This window comes from Erinaceus europaeus, chromosome 7 (assembly GCF_950295315.1).
Source record: "Erinaceus europaeus chromosome 7, mEriEur2.1, whole genome shotgun sequence".
NCBI classification, from domain to species: domain Eukaryota; kingdom Metazoa; phylum Chordata; class Mammalia; order Eulipotyphla; family Erinaceidae; genus Erinaceus; species Erinaceus europaeus.
In genome coordinates, this window is record NC_080168.1 from 34429251 (window position 1) to 34449429 (window position 20179).

At 43.6% G+C, this 20179-nt stretch overlaps 1 protein-coding gene across 5 annotated transcripts; it reads left to right on the top strand.

Moving 5' to 3' along the window:
- The first annotated feature begins 168 nt into the window (after positions 1–168).
- KCTD18 (potassium channel tetramerization domain containing 18) lies at positions 169–19925 on the top strand. 5 transcript variants are annotated; one of them, XM_060194178.1, is made up of 8 exons: positions 169–307; positions 3273–3506; positions 5834–6023; positions 9984–10039; positions 10130–10289; positions 11052–11146; positions 15259–15361; positions 17874–19925. In XM_060194178.1, exons 2-8 carry the CDS (start codon positions 3350–3352, stop codon positions 18355–18357), a joined length of 1245 nt encoding a protein of 414 aa, XP_060050161.1. In that variant the 5' UTR covers positions 169–307; positions 3273–3349; the 3' UTR covers positions 18358–19925. The 5 variants fall into 5 exon arrangements, with proteins under 5 accessions (XP_060050161.1, XP_007532191.1, XP_060050162.1 ...); XM_007532129.3 differs by lacking the exon at positions 9984–10039 and having other exon boundaries at positions 170–307; positions 5834–6045; positions 10096–10289; XM_060194179.1 differs by lacking the exons at positions 9984–10039; positions 10130–10289 and having other exon boundaries at positions 171–307.
- Positions 19926–20179: the final 254 nt, after the last annotated feature.

Below are 20179 nucleotides of genomic sequence, written 5' to 3' on the forward strand. Positions count from 1 at the left end.
TCCCGCCCAGCAGACGCAGACAGGGCGGGGCCACAACAGGGGCGGGGCCAGAATGGGGGCGTGGCCGGACGTAGCCCCAACGGGACCGAGAGCCGGGCCACAGGGGAGCGTGGCCACACCGGGGACGTGCCCAAAAGGGGGCGTGGTTGGGCGTAGCCTCCGTCGCTCGGTGGGGCCGAGCCGGGCCGCACGGGGGCGCCGCTGGGGCCGTGCAGCTCCTGGAGTTGCCAAGCGGCCCGGGAGGCACTCACTTCCGCGTCGGGCCCATAGCGTCGGGCGGCCGGGCCCAGGGCCTGGCGGGCCGCAGGTCAGTCGGGGTGGCCGCCCACCTGGCCCCGCCGGCGCGGAGGGCGGGGTGGGCCGCGGCCCGGGAGGCGGAGGGCGCGAGCAGGCCCCGGGCTGCATTCAGGCTTCTCGGCCCTGCCGGGCCTGGCGGCGCCGCCTCCTCCCTCCGCCCTCCCTGCTCCCGGCTTTCCCTCGCTGCCTTTCTCGGGCCGGGCCTCCCTCGGTCTGGATTGGCCCGGTCGGCATGGCCGGGGGTCTGCACGTCCAGTTAGCCGCCCGGCTGCGGGGGCAGGTGGTCTCCGGCTCTTACCTGGGGCAGGCCATGGGGTCTTACCTGAGCAGGTCACGGGGTCTTAACTGGGCAGGTCACAGGGTCTCCCTGGGCAGGCCACGGGGTCTTACTTGAACAGGTCACGGGATCTTATCTGGGGGCAGGTCACAGGCTCTTAACTGGGCAGGTCAGGGGTCTTACTTGGGGCAGCTTGTGGGGTCTTACCTGGGGGCAGGTCACAGGCTCTTACCTGGGCAGGCCACGGGGTCTTACCTGGGGACAGGTCACGAGGTCTTACCTGGGCAGGTCACAAGGTCTTACCTGGGCGGGTCATGAGGTCTTACCTGGGCAGATCACGGGTTCTTATCTGGGGCAGGAGGCCACAGGCTTTTACCTGGGGGCAGGTCACCAAAGGGCTGATGAGTACAGGGCAGGGGCACAGAGGGTAACTTTGAGGATGGGACTTGGGCTGGCCTTGAGGGGCCGCTCTGCCTGAGGAGGAACCCAACCAACGGGGCACCTGTGCTTAAGACAGCTGCTGTGTTCTAGCTGTCACCAAAAGCCCTGTTAGCTGGACAGATGTTTAGTGAGGCAGGTTCCTGGGTCAGAAACCGGGTCTTGCTGACTGTAATGTGTGTGCTCAACCAGGTGCGCCACCGCTTGGCCCATAGGATAGGGCTTTTGTCAGTACTATGTGATGCTTGCCAAGTGTTTCCTGTAGAGATTGGCACATAACAAGTGGGAGTAGAGCCCTCCCTTCCTGGGCTTTTTGGGCACCCCAAACTAGGGATTAAACAAGATAGCACAAAATATGCGCAGAGGGTCAGCGTATATTTAGAGAGCTGTGTGAGTGTTCCCAGCACTTCTTGGCTGCACAAAAAGGTGCATCAATAAAGTTTTTTTCAATTGCTGATTTAATAAATAATAAGACAATAGGGTTATGATTTGATATGGTTCCCACCACTAGAGTTCTGTGTACCTTAGGTCACAATTTTGGGATGATTATATAATTATATCTGTATGTGTGTCTATATATGATAATTTTTGTACTTTTTTTTTTTTTTTATAGCCCTCTCTTCACTTCCTTTCCAGGTCACCCCTTACACCTATTACCTACCGAGTGTCTTTCCTTTTTTTCCTCTTTCAGATCAAAGAAACAGTGCCTGGCTTCCTCTGGTGTGATAAGTGGTTTTTGAAAGCTGGACTCATGGTTCCTAGTGGTTGCCTTCTGCTGGCCATCTTCTGACACAGATGATCTTCCTCAAATTGTAAACTGCCATGGCCTTTAGACAGCCATTTTACCCTTATGAGGAAAGATGCACTGGGGCTGGGCGGTGGTGACTTGGTAGATTGATTGCCAAGCCCCAGGGCCCCGCCTGCAGGGAGAAAGCTTCACTAGGTGAAGCAGTGTTGCAGGTATCTCTCCCTCTTTACCCACTCTCTCTTGATTTCTCTCTGTCTCTGTCTAATTACTTAAATATTAAAAAAAGAAAGATACAGATACCATGGCTTTCCACAGTGGGAGCACCACTTTAATCCAGGTATTCTTTGAGGTTTATAGAGAAGCCCTCGTTATGTGTGACACGTCCCTCTCCAGGACAGGCTCAGAAATCATATCCTGAAAACTCAGGTGCTTCATGAGGGATGAGATTTACAGCTTTAGAGACCTACAGGTGTTGTCTGTTGTTCTGGTCTAACTCCTGGTCTACATAGAATTCTAATCTGTTGATAAATTACATACTCTGGCTTATGGTGGGGCTGGGGATTGAACCTGGGACTCTGGAGCCTCAGGCATGAGAGTCTGTTTGCATAACCATTATGCTATCTTTTCATACCCCCCAAATCCCTTAGTTACCTGAGAATTATGATTACTGTTGTTAATTCTGCTCTTTTGTGTCTTTAAGTCTCCCAACCCAAAATCAAGTCTCTCACTGTTCACTTTATGATCAACTTTATGTCCTTGTGGATAATACTTCTCATTTACTTAGTACAGAATCTGAGACAGACTGTTCCATGTACTTTTTAATGTTTGCTGCTTATTCCTGATAGTTTTTTTGACTCAGGCATAATTACTACTTGCACTTTAGATTCATTAATTATTACTGTTATTTTTATTACCATTACCAGACCACTGCTCAGCTCTGGCTTATAGTAGTGGTGGTGGTGGTGGTGATTGAACTTGGAACTTTGAAGCCTAAGGCATGAGAGTCTCTTTGTATAACCATTATGCTATCTCCACTGCCCACCACTATTATTTTATAAATGAGAAAGTGGGCTTAGGAAGGTAAATATTTGCAAGGTCCCTGAGCTGATAACAGGTGGAGTCTAGCAATCATATTTTCCTGTTCCACACAGATTCCCTGTAGTGTAGACAGCTCATATATTTGTAACTTACAAAGATATGTGAAAACCACAGAGCACAAGCACACCTCACATCTGCTTTATGTGCGACAGGCCACGCGTTATCTTGTTTAATTGTTAGTCATTTTAATAGCTGTAATTTGGTGGGTAATAGTTTGTTATCATTTTCAAATCCTCTGAGCCAAAGTGTTCCAGCTGCTCAGCACAATCAAACTTCTTTGCTATCATTTATAGCATCTTTCAGTGTTGCCAGTATGGAGGGATTCATTTCAAACCATATTACAGTGTAATTGTTTTACTATCTACTGAGTATAGTGTTGGAAATGCTAGTGGTGATTCTCTTTTGTTTTTACAGAGGTGAGCAGGACCACTGTTGTTTTCCAGCTCCTGAAAGTGCTTTCAGGGCAGGAAATTCAGGTGTCAGTGGGAGCGATGGAAGGTCACAAAGAAGAAGCCCTGCTAGAAATTCTCCGCCTGAACGTGGGCGGCTGTGTTTATACAGCCAGGCGCGAGTCCTTGTGTCGCTTTAAGGACTCCATGCTGGCATCCATGTTCAGTGGCCGGTTCCCTCTAAAAACAGATGAGTCAGGTAAATGCCTAGAGTTTATAAGCATGATCAGAAATATTAAAGTAGGCTAGTTGAAAATTCCTTTGACAAGAGAATGTACTAGATCATTACATTAATTACTAAAATCATTAGAACTGTATGGAGAGTCATTAAGTACATGAGAAATCAAATAGTTTCTGAAGTATGTGATGCTGTCACTAAAAGTCGACAAAAAGTGAGAATGAGTAAAGACTAAATTAGTCGTGAACTAATTTTGGGAATCAATTATATTTTGATTATTGCATTCCTGTAACTTCAAGGGTAAAGATACTGAGGTTGATTAGACAGACTGGCTTATGTCCATATTATTTTTTAAACATTGTTTATTCATTTTTTGGATAGAGACAGAGATAAACATGATCCAGGAGGTGGCACAGTGGATAAGGCATTGGACTCTAAAGCATGAGGTCCTAAGTTCAATCCCTGGCAGCACATGTACCAGAGTAAAGTCTGGTTCTTTCTCTCCTAATTTCTCATGAATCAATAAATAAAATCTTAAAAAAAAAAAGACAGAGATAAACTGAGAGGGAAGAGGGACAGAGACAGAGAGATACCTGCAGCACTATTCACTTCAAATAAGTCAACTTATTTGAAGCTTCACCCCTGTGGGTAGGAACTGGGGGCTTGCTCCTTGGCCCTTGCACACTGTACAGTGCATCACTGTCTGCCGCCTTCCTTCTCCTCCCCCTCCTCTTCCTTCTTCTTCTTGTCTTCTTCTTCCTCCACCCCTCCTCCTTTTCCTTTTCCCTCCCTCTCACCACCCTCCTTTTTGCCTAAAGTACTGCTCAGCTCTGGCTTACGGTGGTGTCAAAGACTGAACCTGAGACATGAGAGCCTCCAGCATGAAGGTCTTCCTAGTCTGCATTCTTAAATGTACTATGTGCCTTTCTCCAGAGAAAGAACAGCCTCCATGGTGCCACTCCTGTGTAGAACTAGTGTTAATCTCGCCACCTCTCTCAGCTATGCAGCCTTATGTGTGCTCATTGTATCCTTGAGAACATCTAACTGCATTGGGGAGGAGGCTGTTGAACACTGGGGAAAAAAAATAAGAAAATTTCAATGGACCCGATGGCAAAAGACTAAAAACGGGGGTTTCAGAAGAAACTAAAGCACAGGGCCAGGGTTCCAGGGCTTTCCTCTCTGCTTTTGAACCCAGGCTTCACAGAACCTGCTACTAACCTGTTAAGAAAACCCAGCATCTGTGAGAGTTTTAGCAGTTCTGAAGCTTATAGAACCCACTCTTTATTTCTGTGTTAGGAGAAGTATTGTGGAGTCTTGGTTTAGTAATTCCTAGTCTTGAAAAACCGCTTTACCAGTTGAAAGAAAACTCACCAGAGACTGGCACCTGGAACTTTGTTGTCCACTTGGGCCGAAAAGTTACTGGTGAAAAGTTGGTAAGCAGAGATTGATTTTTTTCTCTACCCCCCTTTTTACCTTGATCCCTTCTTTTTCTGAACTAGGCAAAAGAGAAAAGGAATAACTGAGTAACTTCATACACATTTTTTTTTTTTCTGCTAAATTGTTTGGGAAATCTTTTCTCATAGGGCTGGGTGGTGGTGCACCTGGCTGAGTGCACACATTACAGTGCTCTAGGACTCTGGCTCAAGCCCTCAGACCCCACTGGCGGGAGGGAGCTTCATGTGTGATGGAACAGCGCTGCAGGTGTCTCTGCCTCTCTAGCTCCTTCTTCCCTCTCAATTTCTCTATCTCTATCCAAAATAAATAAGAATAAGGAAGAAAAATCTTTTATCACAAAGTGATACAAGCACAATATATATATTTTATTGGGGAGGGATTAATGGTTTACAGTTAATACAGCTGTTGATAAAAGTTTAGGATCTCACAGTACAAACAGACTAACTTCTCAGGTCCCACTGAAATGGCTTCTCTGGAGCTAGGAATCCCAGGTTTATGTGTCAGTGACACAACTCTAGACAACGTGTCAGCACCTCTTAAGCCCTCATTAGGGAGCACTACATCTAACTGTTGTGACCTACTCAGGCTGGGGACAGAAAGGAGCTTCCTTTTCTGCTAGTAGTCAGAGGTAGGTCTTCTTGGCTTTTTCAGCAGTGGTAGTAGGTTATGGTCATTGCATCCAAAATGCAGAACAGAATTCTAAGTACATTTTCCTATATGGTAGGTGAGAGTACCAAACTTGAGTCAGCTTATTTGAGCACTAGATGCAAATGTTTCTTGCCAGAAAGAAACATTTCTGATTGTAGAGGTGTTCAGTCTGATTTGAGGTTGACACCATGAAACTTCATTAATTTCATGCTGGACAAATCATTTTTAAACTGATTGTCTTCTAGGGGCCTGCGTTATTGACCGTGATGGACACCTATTCAAATACCTTTTGGATTATCTTCATGGAGAAGTTCACATTCCCACAGATGAGCAAACTCGCCTTGCTCTGCAGGAAGAGGCTGATTACTTTGGCATTCCTTATCCATACAGCCTTTCTGACCACTTGGCCAATGAAATGGAGACATACTCTTTAAGGTCAAATATAGAACTTAAAAAGGTCTTGGCATTTTCTTAAGTTTTAATACGTGTGTGTGTGTGTGTGTGTGTGTGTACACATATATATTCATTTCCTATGCAGAATGTGTATGTTATTTTGCATAGTTGTACACAATCCAAATATGAGTTGGTTTTACTTTTTAGAATTCTCGAAGACACATTTCTGTCTTACTAATTATTTACTACTGCAACTCATCTTTTTAATGCAAAAATTGTAGGAAGAGCATGTTACATTGTCACTCAAAGGCTTATGGAGTTTTTATTCCTCATTGAAGATTTAACAGTTTTTAAAAGAACTGTTTGCTCTTGAATTTTTTTTTTTTTTGCCTCTAGGGTTATTGCTGGGGCTCGGTGCCTGCACCACGAATCCACTGCTCCTGGAAGCCATTTTTTTCCTTTTGTTGCCCTTGTTGTTTTATCGTTGTGGTTATTATTATTGCTATTATTGTTGTTGGATAGGACAGAGAGAAATGGAGAGAGGAAGGGAAGACAGAAAGGGGGAGAGAAAGACACCTGCAGACCTGCTTCACTGCCTGTGAAGCGACTCCCCTGCAGGTGAGGAACTGGGCACTTGAACCGGGATCCTTACGCTGGTCCTTGCTCTTTGCGCCAGGTGCGCTTAACCCGCTGCGCGACTGCCTGACCCCCTTGAAATTCTTTTTTTTTTAAATTTTTCAATTTAATTTTATTTATTTTCCTTTTTGTTGTCCTTGTTTTTTTAACTGTTGTTGTTGTTATCATTATTGTTGTTGTTATTGATGTCGTCATTGTTCGATAGGACAGAGATAAATGGAGAGAGGAGGGGAGGACAAAGTAGGGGAGAGAAAGACAGACACCTGCAGACCTGCTTCATTGCCTGTGAAGCGATGGGAGCTGGGAGCTCGAGCTGAGGGCTTGAACTAGGACCCTTACTCGGGTACTTGTGCTTCGCACCATGTGTGCTTAACCCACTGAGTTACTACCCAACTCCCTGAAATTCTTTTTAAACTAAGGGCAACACTGTCATACAGTCAGTATGTGAGGGCATGGTAGTAACATTTTGTTTACTGAAATGATTATTTTAACGAAAGGTTATTTAAAATTGCTCACCCTATTCAGTAATTGTGGTAACTCATTACTAAATGGCAACATCAGTTTGACTAGTTTAATTTGAGAGTAATACTTCTCTTGTTAAAAAAAATATTTCTTTCTTCATCTATTCCCTTTTGTTGCCCTTGTTACACTTATTGATGTTATCACTGTTAGGTAGGACAGAGAGAAATGAAGAGAGTAGGGGAAGACAGAGACAAGGAGAGAAAGACAGACACCTGCAGATCTGCTTCACCATTTGTGAAGCAACTCCCCTGCAGGTGGGGAGCCAGGGGCTTGAACCTGGATCCTTACACTGGTCCTTGTGCTTTGCACCACCTGTGCTTAACCTGCTGTACTACTGCCCAACTCCCACACTTCTCTTTTTTCATGGAGCACTTAACAAAACAAACGCACTTGTCATCCTTGTACAAGGCCCTTGCTAATCTTCTCCATACTGTTCACATTCAATATATGTTATGCCAAAGCAGGTGTAGGAATTCATTGTTCAAGGGCTCTTGTGTTATACCATATTTGTTATTGTCACCAAGGCTTCGATGCTCTGAGTCAAGTCAACATTATTATATTATTAGTATTATTATTAGTAGTATTTTTTATATTTATTTATTTCCTTTTTGTTGCCCTTGTTGTTTTTATTGTTGTTGTAGTTATTATTGTTGATGTTGTCATTGTTGGATAGGATAGAGAGAAATGGAGAGAGGAGGGGAAGACAGAGAAGGGGAGAGAAAGAGAGACACCTGCAGACCTGCTTCACCACCTGTGAAGTGACTCCCCTGCAGGTGGGGAGCCGGGGGCACGAACCAGGATCCCTATTCCAGTCCTTGTGCTTTGCGCCACGTGCGCTTAACCCGCTGCGCTATCGCCTGACTCCCAGTAGTAGTATTTTAATAGATATAGAGAGGGAGAAGGAAAAGAGAAATAGACCACAAAACTGAAGCTTCCTTTAACATGGTAGGGGCTGGGCTTGAACCTGAGTTGCACATGTGGCACAGTAGGACACTGTCCAGATGAACTGTTTAGACTCACCAGCCCTCACCAGGCTTCCCACATGGGGTGGATGCCTGACTTGAACCTGGTTGGTATACATGGCAAAGCAGGTTCACCACATACATGAATTGTCTTGCCAGCCCTTTCCACCACGTCTTCTTATGACTTGAAATATTTCATGTGTGCTTTTGGCTTATTGATAAGTATATTACTTACTGTTAATTAGCGCCTTCGGATATTGAAGAACCTTTTCCCCTCTGACCACAATGCCAGTAGTGAAAAGTGGTATGGATTCAGTTGATTTCAATTCTTTGATTTAGATCTCCTTGTTTAGGAGAGCAAGTTGATGAGGGGTTATTAGGAGTGCAGCCTGAAGAGAAAGTTGATTTGATTCCAGATTCCTAGCAGGCATTTGCGTAGCTTTATGAATTTTGCTACTAAATCTGTTTGTAAATTGAATTATTTAGAAATAAGAAGTGTTTTGATGGTGTTTGAACATCTGCAGAATGGGGCTGAAAACGTCTGATCAGAAGCTTGAACACTAGGTGAGACACTGCACTGTCTAGGATGCAGGAGAATAAATACCACGTCCCCTCCTTGTCCTGAGACAGTGAGGTGTAGTAGGACAAGTCCAGAACATTTCAGAAGGCAGCAGGGCACATGGTATCAGTGAGTATGAAGCAGCTCTCATGAGGTACCACTTTAGGTACTTGCTTTTATTTTTATTTTTAAGATGGAGGCAGAGAGGAAAAGTAGAGAGATGTACAGAGCAAAGGAGCCCACAGCACCGAAGCTTCCTGGAGTGCAGTGAGGTCTGGATTTGAGCCTGGGTCATGTGCCTGGCCAAGCAGCACATTAACCAAGTGAACATTTCACCCACCTACTGTCTCAGGTGCTTGGGTTACAGGACGGACGAAAGTTCCTGTCCACGGGAGGCTGGCAGTATGAAGGGCCATTTTCCCCAGCGAAGGCCCGGCTGCTCCACCAAAGAAAGCCCTCTTTTCATTCCTCTACCCCTCAGTGGCTGACACGATGTGCTTATGCTACATGCTAGTGGCTTGTTAGATACCTTTCTTTTGCAGCAGGGATAAACTTTCAGGGGGGCGTTGTGCCCACCCTTGTATCTATGTGGCTATAGTGCTCAGTGCACAGTAGCTATTCAAGACTCACGTGAACGAGTACAGTGTATGCTGAGTCCAGACAGTCAGGTGTCTCTGTGTAAAAGAACACATTTGGGGGTCGGGTGGTAGTACAGTGGGTTAAGCGCACGTGGTGCAGAGAGCAAGGACCAGCATAAGGATCCCTGTTTGAGCCCCCGGCTCCCCACCTGCAGGGGAATCGCTTCACAGGCAGTGAAGCAGGTCTGCAGGTGTTTATCTTTCTCTCCCCTTCTCTGTCTTCCCCTCCCCATTCGATTTCTCGCTGACCTATCCAACAACGAACGACATCAACAACAATAGTAATAACCACAACAAGGGCAACAAAAAGGGGAGAAAATGGCCTTCAGCAGAAGTGGATTCATGGTGCAGGCACTGAGCCCCAGCAATAACCCTGGAGGCATAAATAAATAAATAAATAAATAAATAAACAAACAAACAAGCACATTCAGCTGGTCGATTCATTATTGGATTTGGAATTGAAAACAAACGACCCATGTACCATCTGCCCTGGGACTAGTCAGTAGAAAGTGAATGAAAGATCGAATTAAATTGGACATTTGGGGACAATAGTGTCTTCGTCCCTGGTACTTTTTTTGGTGCCTCTCCTTTCTCCTCAGTGGATTCTTTCTCCTCAGTGGATTCAACAAATGTGTGATTGATTTGCAGAGGCACACAGTCCAGGCTGACATCTATGATCTCTTAGGCCCCATAGGTCTGACTGGAAGCATAGCTGTACAGGAGTGCATCCCACCTACCTGAGCAAGTTCCATTTGACTTTATTCCAGAATTAAATTATTATTTTTTTTTTACTCCAGGCTTTAATAGACTTTTGTGATTCTTATGGCTTAGTTTGCAATAAACCCACAGTGTGGGCTCTCCACTATCTGAACACATCTGGTGCAAGCTGTGAGAGTAGAATTATTGGTGTATATGCTACAAAAACCGATGGGACAGATGCTATTGAGAAGCAGCTGGGCAGAAGAATTCACAGTAAAAGCATTTTTAAGAGGTATGTTTGTATTTAGATATTTAAATGTGGTGGCACTAGGAAGAAAACTCAAGTCTTGATCTCTTCTAAGAGGTGTTGGTAAAGAGACGATATACATGACTAGGAAGATGTTTCAGCAGGTAGAGGGAATCCTGGTAGCTGTGGAGATTGGTTATAAAGAGATTATGATTAAGACGATTTCATGTGTGTGAAAGTTGAAGACCATGTAGTGCAGTGTTCTCAACTGGAGGTGGACTTCAGAATCCACTGAGAGACTGTCAGAGGCTTCTCCTTTGGTCTGGAAGTCCATGGAATGAGAAATGACAAAAGACTTCCTTGACTGCCCCAGCTTTAAAATTCTATGACTTGGACAGGTCGTATTTTTAAAATTTATCTCTTATTAGTGATTTATTAGTGGTTTGCAAGATTGTGAGATTAAGGGGCCAAGTGGTGGCGCACCTGATTGAGTACACATGTTACAATGCTCAGCAAATGATCCAGGTTCAAGCCCCCGGTCCCCACCTGTAGGGGAGAAGCTTCACGAGTGGTGAAGCAGGGCTGCAGATGTCTCTCTGTCTTTCTTCCACTCTATCTCCCCTTTCCCTTTTGATACCTGTCCATCTCTATCAAATAAATATAGTAAAAATTAAAAAAAAATTTGCTGAGTGTGCTAGATACACACACACACACGCACATGCACATGCACACATAACACATATGTATGAACACACACACCTTCGTGTCCATGTGGTACATTCTCACTACCTTTTGTAATGTTTCTAGGGAGGCAGGGAATAACATTCAGTACATTTGGAGCTACTATTCTGTAGCAGAGCTGAAGAAAATGATGGATGCCTTTGATGACTGGGAAGGGAAAGGTACAGTACAGTTCTTTTATTTCATGACATCAGGTAGACTATTCCTTAATAAAATAAAGTGGTCTTGAGTATTATAATTCTTTCTCTATTTATTTTTTATTATTTATTTATTTATTTATTTATTTATTTTTCTCCAGGGTTATTGCCGGGGTTCTCCAGGTTATATGCCTGCACCATGAATACACTAATCCTGGAGACCATTTTCCCCCCTTTTTGTTGCTCTTGTTGTTTTATCATTGTTGTGGCTATTATTGTTGTTGTTGCTGTTATTGGATAGGACAGAGAGAAATCGAGAGGGGGGAGAGAAAGACACCTGCAGACCTGCTTCACTGCCTGTGAAGTGACTCCCCTGCAGGTGGGGAGCCAGGGGCTTATTTTCTTTTTTAAGACAGTGTTTGTTGTTGTTTTTTTTTTATGTGGGTCAAGGAACTTGTCACTTTCTACTAACAGTGGGGCAGTGTATGTAGAAATTTTTACCCCTCCCTAGCTGCTCGATATTGGTGAATTTTTACAATTCCTTGATCAGTGTACACTTTTGCTATTCATGCCTACTAGTTTGAGTAAACAAAAATTTAGTTGGCATCTACTATGTTAGTAAAGATTGTCCCATTCAGCATGCTTCCAAATGTATAACTTAAAAAAAGATAAATGGAAAATAATGCTGAAGAAGATGTGTATATAGCTCTTATAAAACAATTAAGATAATCATTAATATGGAGTAATCTTCCAAACATCAAACTAAAGAAGCCAGGCACAAAAGGCTACGTATTGTATGATTCCATTTATGTGACCCTCTGGAAAGGCAGAATGGAAGAGAAGGCATTGATCGCCAGGGGGAGCAAGGGCACTTTGGGGGGGGTCTGTTGGTGGTGCACCAGGTCGAGCACATATGTTACCATGCACAAGAACCCTGGTTTGAGCTCCCATTCCCCATCTGCAGGGGTGATGTTTCACAAGTGCTAACACAGGTCTGCAGGTGTCTGTCTTTCTCTCTTCCTCTCTAACCCTCCTCCTCCCATCTCAATTTCTCTGTCCTACCAAATAAAATAGGAGGAAAAAATGGCCACCAGGAGCAGTGCATTTGTCATTTCAGGCACTGAGCCCCAGCAATAACCCTGGTGGGAAAAAGAAGTGAAATAGAAGTGGTTTACATCTTGATTGTGTAATTATGATTACATAAATGTATACATTTATCAAAGCTCATTGAGATAAACATTTTAAGTGATTTTTATTTTATATAAATTGTTTCTTAATAAACCTGGTTTTAAAAAAAAAACATTGGATGAGGTTTGGGAACCTTTCTTTCTGTAGCATAGAGAGGTTTGGGAGCATCATTGGACAGTTGAAGTTACTGTATATATAGATTTAGATTTATTTGTTTACTTATTGATGGGAGGGGAAGGAGGAGAGAAAGAGAGAGCCAGAACATCACTCTGGCACTTGTGATGCCAGGGATCGAACCCAGGACCTCATGGCTGTAAATCTGATGCTTTCTCTGCTACACAACCTCCCAGGCCAGAAGTTAACTATCTTAAGATGAGATCCCAAGAGTCCCTAGAGAAGTAGACATCATATTTGTTATGTGCAATAGATTATATTCCCTGATTGCTAGGTTTGTTCTATTGCTAGATCTTGAATGATACAAAAGAAAATACTGGGGACTGGGTTAAGTGTACATGGTGCAAAGCTCAAGGGGTCCGGTGCAGTGATCCTGTCTCAAGCCCCAGCTCCCCACCTGCAGGGGAGTCACTTCCCAGGCGGTGAAGCAGTTCTTCAAGTGTCTATCTTTCTCTCCCCCTCTCTGCCTTCTTCTCCTCTCTCAATTTCTCTCTGTCTTATCCAGCAACACAGCATTAATAACAGCAACAACAAAAGGAAAAAAAAAAAAAGGCTGCCAGGAGCAGTGGATACGTAGTGCAGGCACTGAGCTCCAGCGATAACCCTGGAGGCAAAACAAAACAAATCAAAACAAAAAACTAACCAACTCCATTCTTGAGACTTAAAGTTCTTCTTTTTTAAATTCCAGAACATTATCAACATATTCAGCATTATCCTTTAAGTCTCTTTATATAATTTTTAAAAATATTTATTCCCTTTTGTTACCCCTGTTGTTTTATTGTTGTAGTTATTATTGATGTCGTTGTTGTTGGATAGGACAGAGAGAAATGGAGAGAGGAGGGGAAGACAGAGGGGGAGAGAAAGATAGACACCTGCAGACCTGCTTCACCGCCTGTGAAGTGACTCCCCTGCAGGTGGGGAGCCGGGGGCTCGAACCAGGATCCCTATGCCGGTCCTTGCGCTTTGCGCCATGTGCACTTAACCCGCTGTGCTACCACCAAACTCCCTCTTTATGTGATTTTTTATGGTTCTTCTAAGAAATTGAGGTGGAATTCATGATGCACAGAATAAATTACAGTATACATTTCTTTAGCATTTACTCCATTGCATTGACAACAGTGTAGTGAAGTCACTGCCTCTGCCTGGTTGTCAAACCCTTTCGCCACCCCAGAAGGAAGCCAGAGTGCCCAGTAAACAGCCACCTTTCCCCTTTCCCTCCCTTGAGCTGTTAGCCTCTGACAGTTACCATTCTGCTCTTTGTCTCAGTGAATTTTTTTGTTCTGGATATTTCATAGATTCTCAAAATATTATTTATTTATGGCAAAGATGGTGAGAAACTGAGAGGGGAAAGGGAGACAGAAAGGGAGAGAGACAGAGAGACACCTGCAACCCTGCTCCATGGCTTATGAAGGTTCCTTCCACCCTGCAGGTGGGGACTGGAGGCCTGAAGGAGGGCCTGTCCTGTGTGCCCCCAACCCTGCGCCACCGCTTGGCCCGCTTCATATAATCTGAAGCATTTATCAGGTCACCTCTTGTGTATGCCCTTTGATATTCAGCATGATGGTTTCAGGGTTTGTAAAAATAAATTTTTCAGGGAGTTGGGGACTGGCATAAGGATCCCAGTTCAAGCGCCCAGCTCCCCACCTGCAGGGGAGTCACTTCACAAGCAGTGAAGCAGCTCTGCAGGTGTCTTTCTCTCCCTCTCTCAGACTTCCCCTCCTCTCTCCATTTCTCTCTGTCCTATCCAGCAACAATGACATCAGTAACAACCACAATAATAACTACAACAATAAAACAACAAGGGCAACAAAAGGGAAAATAAATTAAAAATAAATATTAAAAAATTATAGATAAATTTTTCAGTTTCAGTCAGGAACATAACACAGACATTAAATTTGACTAGAATCTTGGCCTAACACATTAACTGAGATTATTCTTGTTTGAAAAGGTTCTCTTAGGATAGTGATCTCTCATATTCATGTAACTGTTGCCTCTTACAGAGTAGTTCACAGACTTTACTCAGCTTAACGGTTGTGACAGCTCAGTGAGGTAACAGGGCAGTCTCTTGTCTAATCCTCGACATGCTAAAACATCTCAACTTCTAACAAAGGCACTTGTCACCTCTTGGGCCCTGAAGTTTTTATATTTATATGCTTGTGTCATCATTTTAGCAGTCCCGTATGTCCTGTCATTGTCATCACTTCACAGATGGGACCACTTTGGCACAGAAAAGTAACTTCCCCAAAGCCACTTGATGGATGACGAGTGAGTAACAGTGGGCTCAGACCCGTTCAGTCTTTTTTTTTTTTTTTTTGCCTCCAGGGTTATTGTTGGGGCTAAGTGCCTGTACTACGAATCCACAGGCCATTTTTTCCCTTTTGTTGCCCTTCCTTGTTGTTTATTGGTGTTGTTACTATTATTGTTGTCATTGTTGGATAGGACAGAGAGAAATGGAGAGAGGAGGGGAATACAGAGAGGGGGAGAGAAAGACAGATGCCTGCAGACCTGTTTCACTGCCTGTGAAGTGACTTCCCTGCAGGTGGTGAACCGGGCAGGACCCAGCACCAGGGCTGATAGCAGCTCTTAAACCCGGGTCATAGGCTGAGCCACTAGCACCCCACTGGTCCCTAAAGCGCTGCCAGTCATGCCATGGACACCTCCCTGTGTCACATGGACCTCACACTACTACTTCTGGTTTTCCATGCTACTGAACATTGTACCGTGAGCAGTAGGCCCTTCCTCATGGGTTTGCCGCTTTTGTTTTTGTCTTGCAGGTGTCAGCTACTGGCGGGTGCCTCATGAGCTGATAGAATGCTGGACTCTGGAAGAGCAGCCATTGCTGGGAAGCCTGCGGCACGTGGCCCCAGTTAGAAAGAGGTGCATTACGTTTGGCTGATGATGATTAGTGATTCCAGTGTACCTGTGATCTACTTGTTACTGACTCTTTGAAGGGAAAGTAAATACTAGTTCTTGCCCTTAGCTAGATTTATTGTAACCTCCTAGATGGTTGTATTATTATCATTCTGTCAAACACAATAAATGTAGCTACCAAAACGATATAAAAACAGAATAATTCTGCAAAATGGAGTGTATAGAATATTCTTCTGGGGAGAGTTTTTTTTATTTTAAAGATTTTTTAAATTTATTAATGAGAAAGATAGGAAGAGATACAGAAAGAACCAGACATAATGTGCTGCAAGGGCTTGAACTAAGGACCTCATACTTGAGAGTACGGTGCTTTATCCACTGCACCATCTCCCAGACCATAAGAGTGGGGTTTCAATAATAATAGGATATGCAGTGCTAAGCTATGCTGAAGATTTTTTCCTGACAGAGATGGAATCCTAGGTTTTATTTATAGTAGTAAAGAATGTAGTAATTAGAGCTAATATTTGACTTATTTGACTTTGAATTTCTCTTTTTTTCTTTTTTGTATTATCCTTATTGATTGGATAGAGAGAGGTAGAAATCTAGAGGGGAGGGGAGACAGAGAGGGACAGAGACAGAAAGACACTTGCAGACCTGCTTCACCACTCATGAAGCTTTCCCCCCTGTAGGTGGGGACCGGGGACTTGAACCTGGTTCCTTGTAACATGTGCTCTCAACCAGGTGTGCCACCACCTGGCCCCGACTTTGAATTCTTTCTCCCACTAATTGCCACAGATAGCACTTCTGTTTAGTGGCATTCCCTTATGCTCAGTGAAATTACTAGCATTCGTTTCACTTCATACCTGTCTTTCACAATACTTTAAAACCATATTTCTTTCTTAGTGTCATAGCTTTCAGATATTGTGACTCTCAGTAATCTATTTTAGAATTTGATTCAACACCCTTATCAAATTTCAGACTACTATCTTAATTTTGATGTCTGAATCTTTTACAGAAGTACAAAGAAGTTTGTTCAGTTTGCAGTAGTTAATCATCTCTCATTACAATAGATCTTTTTTTTTTTTTTCCTTACAGGTCTTCATTTTAGTATCTTTATTTTTTCCTTCTGAACTTACTGTCAGCAAATACTATTTGGGTTCAGAGCTGTGGTTCGCAACTGGAAATGGGTTATTTTTTTGTCTCCCCAGGGAATACTTCTAGACTTTTTGGTTGTCATCCAGTGGGCTTGGAGATGTGACTGGCATCAGATGGGATGAGGCCAGTGATAATTGCTAAACCAGAATGTACAGGGAGGCCCCACCACAAACAGCTACCCAGCCCCGACTGGCAGGAGGGCCAGGGTCACTGTGACCTAGAGTCTAATGGAAGATGTGGATAGAAACTGATGCTAGCAGGAATAGTTTTACGGGGAACTTTCTGTGTTGCTTGCCCTTTGCAATTTTATTCAACATTCATTTCCATGCATCAAGAGGATAATGATGACTTAGGAGTCCTTGCTAGAAAGCTTTTGAGGAACCATCTCACCTGAGAACATTTATAACAGATATGCTTTGGGGTTCATATTACTATGCCATGCTGCTATGGTGCCATCTCAGCTCTGCAGACATACCAGTGTTGTGTGGGAGAGAGAAGACTTGGAGGTGGGGATCTTATGCAAGTTTTGAGGTTTATCAACTACGCTGTGTCCCATGTCAGCAGCCAGGTGGCCTTTGTGAAGTAAAACTGGCGGGAATAGCAGGCAGACTTTTTGACACTAGTTACTTCCAAGTTTTAACATCATTCAAAGCAGCGCTGACCCATTTTATAATGGGTCATGGGATCAGCTTAGGAATCTTTGAAGGGCTGTTCAGTTCACAGATGCAAAAAGCATCTAACTGTACCATAGGCATCACTGTTCCACCAGTTCTCAAGCATATCCCATGGAATGCTAGTTGTATTTGGTGACATAGAGAAGATTTCACTACAGAATGAGTAGGCACTAAGAATATAGTAATATTAAACCAGTGCACTTACTACATGCCTTCTCAGAACCTTTAATTAACAGATTTTAAGTCTTCTAGAGAAGATTAAAATATTATATCAGTCTTCCTCACACTTAACTGAAACCCTTTACCTCAGTAAATCCCTTGCAGTTTTGGGGAAAGAAGTTTGGGATATTCCTGGCTGTCCTCTGGGTCACATCAGGACTCTTCTTGGACTGCGTATTGTAGTCCAGTTCCCGTGCACACTTCGAATGTTGGCTTGTTAGTGCTGGTAGCAGCAGCATTATATCTGGTTTTGAAAGAGCTTATTGTAACAGTGAAACCCTTATTTTGTGAAGTTGCTAATGTTCTTACTGTTCTTGCTGGGAAATAAAAGATGAGGTGGACTGATGCCTATAAGCCTCTCACTGCACATTCTTGATAAAAACCTTTTTGCTCACCCTGAAGGCAGACTCTGGCGAGTTTTCATTAGTTGCTAATGCTGTAAATGTTGACAGTGGCATGCTTTGTATTTGCAGGAGACTGATAGCATTCAGTGAAGAGGAAGAAGAGAATGTGAACTGTAAGCCTGGTCCAAAGCCCGTCAGGTTTTTGGGTCCTTCCACCAGCACCCAAATTAAAGTCAGGAACTCAGCTTCATTCAAAGTGTCACCAGCCAGTACCCTCCAGGCCGGGTCACAGGCAACAGCCAACCGGTCTCCAAGCTCCAAGGCAGCTCAGCGCCCTGCCCCATCCAAAGTTCCGCCTATGGTGGGTACAGGCAGTCCTGGGTCCTGTGGTACAGAAAACGGAACCATACGCCCACCTCCAGCCAAGATCCTCCTCTCAGACAAGAAGACCACTCCCCATCGAGTGATAAAACTGAAGCGGACTCCACTGTGTGCCTCTGGGCCCTCCCCACCCACCTGCACGGCCATGAGGGCTGAAGCCCTGGAGCTGCCACCAGAAGGCCCTGGCAGCTTAGACCTGCAGACTGAAAATGGGGAGGTCCAGACTGACTAGACAGAGGCTGCGGGTGTGTTGCTTGACTCCCACTGCTTCCATCAAGTCTGATGTGCTAACTGGGACCATTCGTTGATGTCATAGAAGTGAAAACTCTTGCTGTGGTCTTTGTAGGATAACTGGGGGAAGGAGTGGTGTGGTGTCAAGGCAGGAGGGAGGCTTTCAGGTGGCTGGGGTCATATTTCCTCACTTGTCTCACTTTTAAATGTTATCAATGTGAAGTGTGGATTCAGGCCTTGAGAAAAATTTGAGTGACTAATTGGTGTTACCACAGCCAAACAGTGCAGGGGCTAGGAGACGGCTCCCCTAGATTGTCCCCCTCATCATGTGTGAAGACTTGGATTTGAGTCTGAACTCCATGAAGGGCACCAGAGGAGCTCCATGTGTGGTAAAGCCATGCTGTGGTGTCTCTCTGTGACTCTGTTTTGTTCTCTCTCTCACCCCCCCTTTCCTCCCCGTTCCCTTCTCTCTCTCTCTCCCTCTCTCTTTCTCAAATGAAACAAAATGGAAAATTGGCCAAGAGAGGCCATTCAGTGGTGCCACCTGCCCCTGTATTTTCTCCTAGAGTAAAATTTTCCCCAGAGAAGTCCACTCAGTCACTGAAATAACATACAGCTGCTTTCAGGCACCTTCACATTGTTGTGGCCCAGGCAACAATAAGGTTTGGGCTTAGCAGTTACTGTCTGGTGAAGCAGAGAGTGCTGCTCTATGCTCTAGGAGAGCCACAGGAGGGCTGAGAGAGCTGAGAGAAAGGCAGATCAAGGTGAACTCACTACACATCACCCTAAGACAATGTAAAGAAAAGTGATGTGGAGGGAAAAAAGAGAGATAGTATTCTATCACACATGCAATTTGGTTCACTTCAACTGTTGTCCTTCCTAGATTGGCTGCTTTTTTTTTTTAATTTAAATGCCTTTTCCTGTTTGTTGGTTTATTTATACATTGCAAAAAGATTTCTTGGGATATGGACTACATAACATTATATTGAGTTGTCCAGATATTTTATTTTAATTTGAACCGTGATTTTTTTTTTAGAGCATGTTCAGCTGTGTTTTAGTGGTGCTGGGGACTGAACCTGAGATGTTGGAGCCTCAGGTACTAAACTCTTCTTTGCACAACTAATATGCTATCTTCTTGGCCCTTTCAAGTGAAATCTTGAAATTTTTGAAAGTACTTTACAAAAGAGAAGTGAAAAGTTTAACTTTTTAACCAAAGCTACTATTTGGTTTTATAGAACTGACCATTGAAGTGTCATTTCTGATTACATAATATGGTTTTTTTTAATGCATAAAATTCTACACAAATTGAATTTAGTATTTTTCAATAGTATTTTGATTAATCTTCTATTTTCACAGTTGTTCAGTCGTGGCTGTTTTCTCTTACATGCTGTGTTTTATAATTGGGTAACATATTTCTGTCATCAGTGAGCAGTATACTTTCATTGTGTTAAAGTCAGTTCATAAAGCGGGGGTACTTTTTACTCAGTGCTTACTATTCTATTTGCATTACCTAAGTATATGCTCAAAGTACTATGTTTTGCAAAATAAAGTAATTTTTTTCTATTAAAAGTAACATTTCCTGTGACTACTTCTTTTTAAGCCCTAGAACGCTTTAGTAGTTTGTGCGCTTTTTAATTCACTGGCAGACTACTTGTTTCTGCTTAAAAATTACTTTCTTATCTCATTCAAGTATGAAATAATTAAATAGTTCTGGACAACTGAAATTCCAGTAGCCTTTTAAAATATGTAAACTTATTCGGCTTGAAAAAGCGACTATCTTTAAAGTCATAAATGACATTCCCCTACTAAGTACATCAAATATT

What these genes read in the sequence shown, in the direction of transcription:
- KCTD18 (XM_060194178.1), top strand. Translation starts at nt 3,350, where the DNA reads ATGGAAGGTCACAAAGAAGAAGCCCTGCTAGAAATTCTCCGCCTGAAC. An exon ending in TCTAAAAACAGATGAGTCAG is followed by an intron (nt 3,507 to 5,833) that starts GTAAATGCCTAG and finishes ATTGTCTTCTAG; the next exon opens with GGGCCTGCGTTATTGACCGT. An exon ending in AGTAAAAGCATTTTTAAGAG is followed by an intron (nt 10,290 to 11,051) that starts GTATGTTTGTAT and finishes TAATGTTTCTAG; the next exon opens with GGAGGCAGGGAATAACATTC.